Genomic DNA, 13,972 nt, shown 5'->3' on the forward strand with positions numbered 1-13,972 from the left:
TATAAAAATTAAATTGACAAAAAGCAGGAGAAATACACATTAAAATCAGAAGAAATGACATTAACAAAAATTTTACAAATTTAAGTTTAAAGTAAAGTAGTACCGAATAAGTAACAAAAGGGAAAGATGTAGAATTCTTTTATTACCAAGTCTCATTCTATCTAAACATATGCCAGACTGTAGCAGAAAGGAGGTGTGTGTATATATACCTGAGAGAGAAAGGAAGGGGGAGGGGGAGGGGGGGGGAGAGAGGGAGGAGAAACTTGAGACCTTTCTGAGAATGTACTGATAGGTGCTTAACCTCAATGCTTATATTCGTTAGGTCAGATCAGTCTCTCATCCTTGGCGTTACTGACATTCTGAACCAGGTCATTCTTTGTCATGGGGCACTGTCTTGCGCACCGTAGGATGTTTTGCATCATCTCTGGCCTCTACACACTAGACGCCAGTAGCACCCTTTCTTCCCGTTGTGACAAATAATATCTGCAGACATTGCCAAGCACACTCTGAGGAGCAAAGTCATCCCCGTTTGAGAACCACTGGCACAGAACACACAACCTCAAATTCATGTAAACATATAAAGCAGATTTAAAAAAAAACAAACTCTACTTTTCTATAGATTTATATCACAAGTGATTGTCACATAAACCAATCTGCCTCATCTCTGGGGTGAATGCAGTTTTGATTACACAGATATTCTCCACAGGAACTGCTGAACTATTCACCAATAAAAGATTCTAGCAGATCTAAAACCAAAACAGCATAAATCCCGGTTCTGTTAACAAATGCAAACTGCCTTTCTCGCCGCCGGCCCCAGCTTGAACCTACTACAGCCTGGTTTCTGTCTCCCACTCTTGCACTGAATCTCTGACGTTTTCCACGATCAGTTTTCAGTCACTGCCCTAACTGACTTCTCTGTAAATGTAATACTTTTAATGTCTTCATGAACTCCTTCAATGATTTTAACTCTTTCCTCTTTTCTTTCTGTGCCATATTTAAGGCACATATGCTTAACAAAATTTAACCACTCAATAATATAAATTGGACAGAAAAAAAGGAAAACTAAACCTTGTCCAATTTATTCCTGTAAAAAAGCAAAATGTATTCAAATCTGGATTTCCACAATAAAGGCATGTAAATAACGATACTGTGATGCTAGAGAAGATTCAGAAAAAGACAAGAAAATGATTACCCAACAACTGAATCTCTAAAGACTGAAAAAACAGAATTTTCAGAGTGGAAGAAAGCAGCCTAAATATACATTTGATCCACATATAAATCCAGACTAAAAAACAATGACGGATTTAGAAGACGAAGCTCTATATAGAGGAAAGATCCATGCTCATCTACCAGTATGTTTAGAGATCAAATCTTAGTACTTTAAGGATAAAATCATGGAATGCAATCATATTTCTCTTGGTGCCACAGAAAAAAAGAGTTGAATTAACCACGGCGAAACACAAAAAGAGATGTGGTTATGTCATTGTACTCCATCACAGGAAGATGTTACTTCACTTTACGAATGTTTACAATTTATCTAAATTAAAAGATAACTTCCAAAACACCTGTATTTTTAGATAACTTACTTCAAACAAGGGACGTTATCACGAAGCCCATCAGATGAACTGCTACTGGTAGAAGGATGAGACTGAGGAGGAACGGGCTGAGGATTGGCACTCCCAACTGGTGTTGGCAAAGGTGGTGCCTGTTCACCCTCTGGAGATTCCACATCACTTATATCATATAACAATCGAACTTCAAGCATCTGTTGTAAAAGTAAAAAGTTTACCCTCTCCTAATAATTACTGTTCATTTTATTACAGTTTATACATACACACACGTACACTACAGTGGAAAGAACACTTTTAAAGGAAAAATTTAGTGAGATTTCTAAAGGTAAGGATTTAGCAAAGGAAAAAAGGTTCCTGACTCAGCTTTTTAAAAATGATCATGTGTATGTGTGCAAGTACATGCACACATGCATTATGATTTTAGAATTTACGGCACTCCTGTTAATACTAAATTAGAGTATGCTCATACTTATATTATCTTTCCTTAAATGAAACAGAATATATTTAAAGATTTAAATGTTCAGTAAGAAGATATACAAAGAAATATGACTTTCTGTCACAGAGGACAGATGGCAATGTAAATACTGAGGTGTTTTAAAAGTGACTGCAAAGAACCTCCTAAATAATTCTAAAACTTTAAGATGTCAGACATCTGACATTGAAACTAATTAAGAGACTACTACCGGAATGACTTCTGTAATCACTTCTTGTTTGCTGAATCTATAAATAATGACATGAGCTGAAACTCCAGCTATGCACAACATTCGACTTTCTGGACACCAGGAGATGATCTGAATGGCATATGGATCTTCATCTACAATGTCTGTGTTTGGCTTGTCATCTTTATTTCTTGACTTTTCAAACACTTTAGATGTCTTTAATTTATATAATACTTGTAGATTTACTAAAAAAAAAAGATAAAATATGGTATCTTAATATAAAAGGAACAAATATCAGGTAATATTTAATCAGTCATATCACATAAGGAAGATAAACTATAGTTTTTGAACCACAGTTTTATTCCTAGGTCCACATTTCTCTACTATTCTTTTACATAATGCATTCACTGTACTCACTGACCAAAAAAGATGTACTCATTGTATTCATTAAAAAGAAAAAAAAAACACCATTATGATGAATTTAAATTATCTGAAAAAAAAAGAGTAACAAAAAGATTTTGTAAAAAACAATTGCATGAATATAATAAAAACAATAAGGCACATATTTTGCTTTGCAGATTTATTTTCTACATATTTTCTCTCTGAAAGGTACCAATATTATCTAACACTTCTACATGGTAAAACATAATATACCCTCAGTTAACTGCATTCTAATTGCAAACATTATTCATTCAAAGCATTCTTTCCTTTTTTGCTAATGTAGCGACCATATATATTTTGCAAAGATAAGTTTAGAATCAGGCATTAAAATTATTCAGCAGATTTCTGTTGATTTGAAACATATGCCCACTTTTCCTATCTCTGAGTTAGGAAGAGAAGGTTTGAAGAAAGGACTTGGGTATTTCTGCTGAAAATTATTCTTGACTTACTAATTAACATCCTTAAAATGTCTTTATTATAAATTCTAAACTCATATACTTGATAAGTCAGGTATTAAATTTATAGTCTCTAAATTTCAAATTAAATGTTGGTTATGCAATCATTACAAAACAGGCTATATAAAAGCAATGATTGTAGAGCATGTAACAAACACGATTCAGAATACTTACTCGCAGAAGCATCCCAGAACTTAACTGACCCGTCAGCGTGCCTGTGAAAAGCAAATGAGTTAAGAATGTGTTGAAGAAAAAAAAATTACATTATTCCTCTCTTTGAAGTTAAATATATTGTTACTTAAAAAGACAGTCACCAAAATGAGGAAAAAGGTAAAATTTAGGGTAAACTGGCAGGTTCTATACAATAACTTATTTCTTATTATGTTACTGCAAGCACTACCTGCCCAATTAATTTTCATGTAGTCTTAATCATATTTAGTTATTATTGATTCATTAGGTGAAAATGGACTTTTACTTACCCTGTAATAATTATTTCTGAGTAGCTTTGAGCACCCAAGCCCCAATTGCCTCCATTAATGGGCCATTCCTATAAGAAAAGATTATTGTATAAAGCAATTTCCAAGGATACTATATATCTTCATAATACATCTATGACAAGAGCACACAACATATTTCATATTCAAAAAGGATTTTAATTTCTCTAGAAAAGGTATCATTATCAACCACTCCAAGGTGATAAATATAAAATACTGAAATGTAACAGTAATTATTAAAACTCATGTTCAGTACCTTTTTGCTGTAACCTTGACGTTTCTGTCTAGCTCCAACAGAATAAAGTGCAGGAATAAGGTCCACAGGACAATCAGCAAAATATTCGCAACATGTAACAGGGGATTCATGTATACTCAAAGGGTAGGGATTTTCAAATATAGGATACCTTTAACAACAGGAAAAGAAAAATATTAACTTAATGAATTATTATCTATGATTAATACAACAATGAAAACTTAAAAAAATATTTAAACTTATTTAATAAGTTATCCTTTGTTCCACATGGTCTTGTTATTTTCAAGAAGAAAAAAAAATTCATTATTACAGGTAGCATACACTAAGTTGATGTGAATTTAGGAATGCCTTAAAGTAAGGTAAATAATACTGTTCACTTACACTTTAGGGTTTCCCTATCTCAGTACTATTCCCATTTTGGATCAGATAATTTATTATGGGGACTGTCCCGTGCATTGTGGATGTTTTGCAGGATCCCTGTCCTCTACCACTAGATGCCAGTAGCACCCCTCCCCACAACAGAAGATGTCTACACAGACATTGCCAAATATCTCTTGGGGGGCAAAATTGCCCCCAGTTGAGAAACACTGAAATATTGAATGGGTAAACTCGTTTAAAACCATATTTAATGATTATCTCTCAAGAAATACAAATAAGTAATACAATGTTCTTCCATTCAAAAAATTTATAAGTAAACATACTATCATCTACGAACAAGAAGAATATGGGAAATACCACAAAAAGTTGCAAAGGCGCTATGGTGAGAATTTATAGATCAGATATGATATATGTGGTTAAGAGAGAATAAGAAAAGCTTGAAGAGGCTGCCTTTGAAAGTTATGTGGATTTTTGATGGCAGTGAAGCAAGTGGAATGCTTCAGCTGTTGGGAGTTACATAAGAAAAGACATGGAAGTGTGGTGTTTGTTTAATACACCATTCAGTTTTTCTAGCGAACAGGCACCAGGTTGGAAATGTACCCTTAATTCCTTCAGCGTAGAGTAGCAGGCTGAGAAACTGTTTTTACACAAAAAACCAATAGAGAACTATAGTGGTTTAAAGAAAAGAGTAACAAGATTGGGGTTGCATGTAAAATTACCTGACAATGTTCATGACACACGGCAACAGAAAGTGAATATGGGTGGAGAGACTACAAGAGTTATTCTGGAGGAAAGCTGTGATGGGGATGAATTTTGGACATACCTGATTTTGTGTGCCCCCAGAGTATCCAAGTATTAAGTTGAATCATATGAAATTTCAGAAATTCAACAAATCTTGACTTAAACAAGAAATTTCTATGAGTAACATAACAGAGGAATTTGGCAGGTAATGAGAAATGTTTATCTGCAGTTCTAAACAGAGGTCCAGGTTATGGATATAAATGTAGCATTTTCAAAGAAATGAAACAGCCAATCCTATGCTAAAAAGACTCTTTTTTTCACCACACACTAAAGTAATTGCTCACCAAATTTTATTTCTTACCCATTTTGTGCAAGGTCTATAAGTACTAAATCCTTTTCTAGTAGAACAACCACAGCATATGGTTCTTGAAAATCTGGAATAGGAAAACAATGCATTAACAATAGTTTTAAATATGCAAGAGGACAGCAAATGAGATAACAAACATTTCTTGCTTAGTTTTTATTTTATTTTGTTCCATTCTCTCAAGTATTTAACATTCTGATATTATACTTCATACAATGCAAGGCCAGTATGTTTTAAATGAGATAAATCTATATAACACCCCATAAAAAATTATTTATTCTGTAAAGATGAATTAGACAAGAAGCTCACAGTACCTTCCATGGTATTGCAAAGTCCAAGGCAGGACATGAACAACAAACCCCAAATTTAAATCTTAATACCCATAAGAACAACTCATACTGGATCTCACAGGAACCCACTAGAGTACTACTATAATATTATAATCTCTTTCTTGGGTATTTTCTATGTGCATGTTAATTATAAAATGCATTACATATTTATATCTCAATTAGCTTCAAATAAAGTAAAAAAAGATCCAGATAAATTCCTCTTGAAATAATAACATGCCAGTTGTAATGGTTAATTTCATGTGTTAACTTGTCTTTACTGTGGTGCCCAGCTGTCTGGTCAAACACCAGTCTAGATGTTGCTGTGAAGGTATTTTTTAGATGTGACTAACATTTAAATTAGTAGATTCTGAGTAAAGCAGATTATCCTAGATAATGTGGGTGGGTCTCATCCAATCAGTTGAAGGCCTGAAGAGCAAAGACAGGAGGTGTTCGGAAAAATGCAATTTGCCTCAAGATGGCAACTCAGAAACGTGCTTGAGTTTCCAGCCTTCAGAATTCAGACTCAAGACTGCAAATGAAACTCTTTCCTGAATTTTCAGTCTGCAGTACGTTTTCACAATTCCTTTAAAATAAATTCATATTCTTGCTCTCTTTTTCTCTCTAAAATCTCCTATTGGTTCTGTTTTTTTTTGAGAACTGTAAGTAATACATTAGTAATTTAGAGGATTTTTAAATGTTTCTTAATGTGGACAGTTTTGTTTATTCTTCAAAGGCACTTACTACTAATATGTAATATTAAACAGATACAGTTTAAAAACAAAATTTACTTCTCAAATAAAATTTACAAAGTTATGAAGGCAGCATCTCTCCCATGGAAGAACTGGCACAACAGGATAAGGAAACTACTTAGATGACAAATAGGTCTTTGTTCTGAATAACATATCTATAGCGAATGAACTTTAAAGACACAAAGCTTACCATTTGGGTATGGGGTTTCACACAGCGTCAGGAAATCAACAATTGAATAGTCCATTTCTAGCACTGCAGTACTTTTCCCATGCATAACTGTTAAGCAAGGTCTTCTTCCTACAGTATCGTATGACAAACCTCCTGATAAAATAATAAAAGGTTCCCTAGAAATAAAATACATAGTCAGGATTACAAATAGCATAGTGGAGTCTATTTTCTTGCTGTATCATAAATTGTTTTTTAGTGAAATAATAAAATCTTAAATTTTAACATTTTTACGCATCATTTAATGGAATACTCACACGTAGCTTTTTAAATTGCGTTAGGTAAGACCCAGGTGAGTTCCTGAAAATTAACCTACAGTAAGAATGAACACTGACCACATTTGACTCTCATATCTCCCCTTTGGTCCCTAATTTTTTTCCCTTTACCCTTTTCATACAATTTTCAAAATATTCTCTCTGGGTTTCTCCTGATAAGTCTCTTAAAGGTACTGTCATTATTTCCAATCCTAATAACCAGACCTTCTCAAGAGAAATTCTAAGAGAGAATGCTAATACCCTAAGGCATCCATTGTATGTAATGAATTAACTTCTCATTGATGCATCAACAATGTACTAGCTACAAATCACCCTTGAGAAAAATGGTCACTCAAACCATTTTCTGTAGGGCTTAATTGTCTCCTAGAACCTTGGCTGGTATGCTCTGAAACTACAACTTCCATGCACATCTATCAGCTGCCTTTTTGCCACTTCTAATTAGCCCTATAACTCTTGTCTCCCTATTAGTCATTATTAAATTTAATGATTTATCTAGATCTACTTTTAAATATATTTAAATATGCAAAAAAGAAAAAACCCTAAATATCCTTTCCTATGTTTTGGTCTATGTGTATTTCTTTATCTTTCACCTGCCTGTTCATGTTTTTTGTCCATGTTTTATTGGATTAGTAACTCTTTTCTAATTGGTTTGTAAGAGTTCTTTGCATTCTAAGGAAATTAGCTCTTGATCTGCCACATGTACCTTCCCATTGGTTGGTGGGGAAGTTGTTTATGGTGCATTATATAGATGACTTAAAATGTTCCATGCATGAGTTTCTTAAATCTCTTCATTTACAGTTTTTTTAGGTAGTTTCATAATGCTTACTCTAAGTCCAGTGTAGCTATCTCCCTCCTCTCACACTTAGTACAAGCAGTATGTAATAATATGTAACGGTTAAAAGTGCTAGTTCTGGAACTAAACTGTCTGTTTAAATCTCAGCTCTGGCTTTACTTTCTGTATGACCTTGGATAAGGTGCTTAATCTCTATGCCTAGCTTCTGCATCTATAACATGGAGACAGAGTGATATCTATTTTCAGACAATTATTGAATTAATATTTGCAAAACACTGGGGCCAGTGCCTGGCACACAGACCACCCTTAGTAAGAATTACCTAGTAGTATCGTCATTATCATCAAATAATCATTATCACCCATTGAGCTAATTTATTTTGCTTATTGTTTTCCTCATGAAAATGTAACCTCCATGAGGGCAAGGGTTTTTGTCCACCTTGTTCACTGCTGTATCCAAAACAGTGCCTCGTTGGTAAATGAATGAATGAACAGAACTGTATGTTACGTTAACCACTGTCTAGCTTACTAACGTTTAGATTTTTCAGCGCTAAACTGTTTTGGGTAATCTTAGTTTTTCAGCTAAGTGACAGTAACCAGAGCTTAAAACTTTGTCCTGAATAGAACTGTATACCCATATATTCATTGCTCTAATCTCTTGGCTTACTGTGATTATTGACTGTGGTCAGGAAAGTATATTTAATTTTCTTCTACTTTTCATCACATATAATGAATAAACAGAATATATCTCTTCTCATCTGTATTTTGAAATATAACATACAACTGAATATAAAATACTAAGAAGAAGGGTGAAGAGTCTAACAACTTACAGTCTTATAGAGTGAGAGGCCTGGGCCAGGTATTTTATATGTAGTATTTCAAGAATAGTCTGACAAGTTTGTTTTTACATATAGCCAACTTAAAAAAAAAAAACACAAGTATTATTAATGTAAGAACCACGAACAGGAAGATGCTGAGTTACACTACAGAATAAAACTTCCATGGAGATACCAAGTAGGTATTGCCAGGTAAGTGATCAGCTTATTGGACAAACTGTTAACGTATTAAATAACACCATGGCATTTAGGTAGGTTTGTCCTCAAAAGGCAACTATGTGTTTGTTCAGTGGCCTTGTAAATGGCCTGTACTTCTTTTCTAAATTTAGGAGAAAAAAATATAGTGAAAAAAAATGGATAAAAATAAATGGATAAATAGTTTGAAAGGAATACCACAGTAATATTCTTTTTCATAATAATAAAGGTTTCCATAATTCAGCAATAAATGCATATATATATATATATTTTTTTTTAATTTTATGTACTGTTTTTAAAAAATCTTATTTTATGTGCAGTTTGCCAGGCAGGAATCACCTGACTTACAAATCCCACAGGCTATGTATTTTTTTCATTGTAATGCCCCAAATCTTGAGGCGTAAATATTAATGAAATAGTTTAAAAGAAAAAAAACCTGTCTTAAATACAATGATAAAATAAAATTAAATATTTTAATCCTAGATGGTGAAAACTGTAAAAATTCAAAGGTTTTGTTGGCATTTGGAATTATATTAAAAGTTCTAGGGATCTAGATTATTTCTAGGTAATATGTGAATTAAGTTTTATTCCATTACTTTAAGAGGAATTTAAGAAGAATTTCTTTAACGATGTTGTTGGGTGTTATACAAGACTTTAACTTTTGAAGGCATCTAGGTTAGGAAGGTGTTAGTTTGAACTTTTTATAATTTTGATTGTAGCTTTTAAGAGACTAGACACTTTAGGAAAGCATATATGCTTCCTGATTCTGATCAACCTCACTGGCTGGCCTTGATAACAGCTTTGGCTGAAGCTGTGTTTCCACGTGAAACATTCTTTATCTTTTCTACCCAAAAAGCCACTTGTATAACGAACTTGCTCAACTCAGTTCCATAATGCTACCCATTTATTCACTCAAATAGTTTTTGAGCACCTGTACGCCTGAGAATAAAATGGTGCTCTCATGCCTAGTCTAGACAGACAGTAAACACATTGTGACAAGTACTGTGAAGAAAATAAAACAAAGTTGAGTGATGTGCTGAATGTAAGGGAGGGGCTAGAGGGGTTACTGTAAAATAGAGCAGTCAGGAAAGGCCCCTAAAGTAATGACAGATGAACTGGAACCAGAATGAAGAGGAGCCAGCCATTCAAAGATCTTGGGGTTGGGGGAGAAGGATATACATTCCAGGCTGCAGGAATAACCACTGCAAAGCCCTCAAGTCAAGAATGAGCTTGGAATATCTGAGGAACTAAAAGGTCAGCATGGTTGCAACACAGTGAGTAAAGCAATACGTGGTAATGGATAACATGACCCCCAAATCTTGCAAACATATCCTGTTACACCGTTAGGATCTCAAGAACCTGTCTCCTCTATTTCATCTTCACAATTTCTTTAGTTCTCACCCTAATAACCTGCAGCTTATATAATCACAATCGCATTTAGTTCTTCATTGCCTGAGATGTACTTCCCCCTCACTTTTTTGGTTCCTCCTTTAAAACTCAGTCCAAGCATTCATCATCTTCTACAAAAAACCTTTCCTGACTCATCCTCCTGCCCTGAGTTGGGTACCCTTCCTGTGTTCCTGAGCACCCTCTTCTCAACATTTCCACACGGAATTGTCAGTGTTTATCTACTTTCCATTTGTATTGTGAGCTCCTTCAGGACACAGTATGGTATCTTACCTCTGCACTCAGACCAGTTAGCAGACTGGAACCATTCATGCATCACACCTTGAGTAGTGGAGCACGGGAAGTTGAGCCTCCTAGTCATCGGTACTACTTGACTTAGCCTTGACTTAGTGTCATTAAGGGTCTCACTACAAGGCCCCACACCCCTCACACTCTATGGACTTCAGTCAGTAAACACAGAACTCTTTGGCTGGGCCTGGCTGGGTAGACAGACTGATCCCAAGAGCAAGTTTACTGCTTAGTTATGAGAAGTTTTCATCACAGTACTATTTGAGTGAACAGAGAAACACCTGGGTACCATAAGAATCAATCACTATGATAATGAAGTGAGTATTTTACTAGTGTGATGATGATGATACTCCAGTATCTTTCTTGTTCAGATCTGTACCTTTGCCAATTTTAAGAGGACCCTCTGAAACTAGGGGAGCCACCTCCAGACCACGTTTCACTAGTGACTAACCCTAAGACCCTTTTGCTAATTCAGATAAAAAGATATGAGCTTGGGGTAAAAATAAAGAAACATAACATATTTAAACAAGTTCCTGTTCATTTACTGACCAATTTAGCAATGATAATACAGCTTTGGTAAAGTGGATTTGTATATTACAGTATTTGCATAAAATATAAGATTTTAATATAATTTTATGTTAAATGTTTTATTATTTTTGTTATGTTAAATTGTTAAGAGTAATTGGACTTAATACATATCCTTTAAGGTATCAAAAATATGCAACCTCAAAATATTTCCTTTCGGATAACTCCTCTAAATACCCATATAACACACAACAGTGATGCTCAGAGTGTGGTCTGTGACTGCTAGGGGTTCCCAGGACCTTTTCCAAAAAATCACTAAGGGTAAAACAAAACCTTTTTCATTGTGATATTAAGACATCGCTCACCTTTTTACTATGCTGATATTTGCACTGATGGCACAAAAGTAACAGTAGGTGAATAAAACTCCTGGCATCTCAGCATGAATCAAAGCAGTGGCACCAAACAGCACTAGTTATTTGTATTTTTTATTGCCACACGTTAAAGAGGTGTTTTTCTCTCACTTTAGAATGTCCTTGATGACGCAGTAAAATGACTAATTTTAAATTTTTCATCTTGACCCTTGGGCTTAAGTTTATTAAAAGGGGTTCTATTAGTAGCATGTAAAGAAATGTCTTTTTAATACTGTGCTGAGAAAATGGGAGGTATACATAAAGCACTGTTTCCGTATACTGGACAGTTATTTCTAGAAAGCACTTGTACTACTGTTTGAGTTATGAACTGAATTGCTATTATTTTTGCTTAAAGGATGACTGACGAACTATCATTAGTTAGGTTTGGGTAACAGTTGTTTTCTCAAAAATGAATCAAATGAGTCTGTTATTTTAAGAAAAACAATTGAGATTATTTGGTTACAATGATAAAATCTAGGCTTTCAGGTAAAAATATCAAGAGTCTGGAAAACTTTTATCTGTCATGCTGAGCTTCACAGCTTCCCAATACTTAAAGACTTTCCTGATGAGATCAGTGGTAATATTAACAATTAAAAATATATATTACGTAATAAAATGCATCAACACTAGAAGATATGAATGATTCACTGAATCAGTATTTTCCAAAATAAAACAATTCCACTCATTCTTTTTGGAATTTTAAAGTTATTTTAAAATATATTTTTATGTTAACATGCAAAGGGTTTTTTTATTATTTTCATGTGAAGTAATATATATTTTAAAAATTCTAATCTTTATTTCTAATATGGTAATTATCAATAGATAAAACCCACATAAATAAAAGTTCTTTGGGATTTTCCATAATTAAAAGTGTAAAGGGTCTTTAGATTAGTTTGTGGACTGTTTGTATACACCTAAAAATTAAGCCCACACAAAAGAAAATATGCTATGACAGGTTTTCATTTTAATAAAGGTTATAACAATTAATTGGTTATTGTAATTATTAAGAGATTATATAAAAGGGTATTATAATTAATAAAGGTATTATAATTAATAAAGGTATTAATAGTGGGCTTGAGTTTGTTAAAGGGGATTCTATTTGTACAACGCAAAGAAATAAAGTAGCATTCTTTTCCAAGTTATCAACTTTTGACCATTCAGTATAGTGATATTTATCAAAGTCCTATGATTTCTCTTCATACTAGACAAATTTTAATGTCTTCCTTAATTATTTAAGAATTTTTAAGAGTTATTTAGCATCGGTCCTCTAACATGTGAAATCCTCACTTAAATGACTGGCTTACAAGCCACAGATTTGGAGATAAGGGCAGAAGAAGAATTCATGAATCTAAACTTTTTAAGGCAGTCTTTACCATATGGAATTAATTTGTGATTAAATGGACCATAATGATTAATTATGAAAGGGAAAAAAGATCTCAGAACACCTTCCCTAACTTGGATGCAGAAATTTGCTTACGTGCTCCTATGAACTGAATATTTCATGAACCTTAATAACTTTAGAAGAATTACAGTACTCTCTTGTAGACCAAACGGCTGATGATCATAACAAAAGCTAGTATGATGAAGTTGCCATGTCTATGGCAACATAACTTTTCTCTACCTGTGCTTTGCAGGACAGAGCATCAAGTGTAGTGTGAAGTTAAACTAGAAAGCAAAACAAACAGTAAGCATCAACATGGTAAATTAATGAGATAAAGATACAGAGCTTAGAAGACTTATCCTAACCATACAAATTCCACAAAACTTATGCTTTGGTATTTCAATCTGTTACAGTTTTTATATACGGATTGGTTAGGATGCATAAGATTTATAAGGATATAGCAGCAATTCATATTAGTGTATTACTCTGGTTCTTTCTAGAATCAATACACATAGGAGAATTTAACTATGTAACAATTAGACTTTCTTTTTTCTCAAAAAGAAATCTAAACTTTTTAATGTAATCTTTGCCATATGGAATTAATTTTTGATTAAATGGACCATATATGAGGGTTCACAGTGTTACAAGTATGATTTCAAAGCTTGTTTATAAAAGAACATTTAAAAGTCATTTATTGCAGAAAAAGCCTTACATGGATTTGATTCTCGTCCTCTAGAAAAATATAATCTAATTTATATAAGCTGATATCAATATATATAATAAACATCTAAGTAAAAGTACTAGAATAATCAGTGAACTATCACTAAGATATTTAGTCTATGTATAGATCTCAAGTGTAAGCATTTTAGGGATGGGACAAAATGTAGATTAGGATGTATAATGATGGAAAATATACCCTGACATTAGCTTGAACAATCCATAAAGCTTTAAGGATGCACCAGAGAACCAAGTTAGAGATGGAGGAGGCATGGCTCTAAAAGAAGAAACTGAAGGAAAGCTCAGAATGAGCTTCAGTAGTAGGTAAAGTAGAATGAATCAACTAGAGGCAGTATAAGAAGGGGATATCTGAATAGCCATAACAAATAAGCAACAATTTTGAAAACAATTAGGTATGAAATAAAGCTGTACATTTTAATAAATAATACATATTCAAAACTATAGAAAAGCATATAAATAATTTCTGG

At 33.5% G+C, this 13,972-nt stretch overlaps 1 protein-coding gene across 11 annotated transcripts in view; it reads right to left on the bottom strand.

Moving 5' to 3' along the window:
- STXBP5 (syntaxin binding protein 5) overlaps nucleotides 1–13,972 on the bottom strand; it is a 167,960-nt gene that overhangs the window by 72,818 nt on the left and 81,170 nt on the right. For all 11 annotated transcript variants that reach the window (XR_010933634.1, XR_010933632.1, XR_010933633.1 and 8 more), the window contains exons 10-16: nucleotides 6,625–6,779; nucleotides 5,354–5,426; nucleotides 3,877–4,024; nucleotides 3,606–3,673; nucleotides 3,301–3,341; nucleotides 2,255–2,475; nucleotides 1,587–1,765 (exon numbers count right to left, since the gene is read on the bottom strand). Coding sequence is in view for 8 of the 11 variants with exons in the window: in XM_067701835.1 (XP_067557936.1) it covers nucleotides 1,587–1,765; nucleotides 2,255–2,475; nucleotides 3,301–3,341; nucleotides 3,606–3,673; nucleotides 3,877–4,024; nucleotides 5,354–5,426; nucleotides 6,625–6,779 (885 nt within the window). In the remaining 3 variants the exon portion in view is untranslated. The remainder of the gene's footprint in view (nucleotides 1–1,586; nucleotides 1,766–2,254; nucleotides 2,476–3,300; nucleotides 3,342–3,605; nucleotides 3,674–3,876; nucleotides 4,025–5,353; nucleotides 5,427–6,624; nucleotides 6,780–13,972) is intronic.

Source organism: Pseudorca crassidens, chromosome 13 (assembly GCF_039906515.1).
Source record: "Pseudorca crassidens isolate mPseCra1 chromosome 13, mPseCra1.hap1, whole genome shotgun sequence".
Lineage (NCBI taxonomy): Eukaryota > Metazoa > Chordata > Mammalia > Artiodactyla > Delphinidae > Pseudorca > Pseudorca crassidens.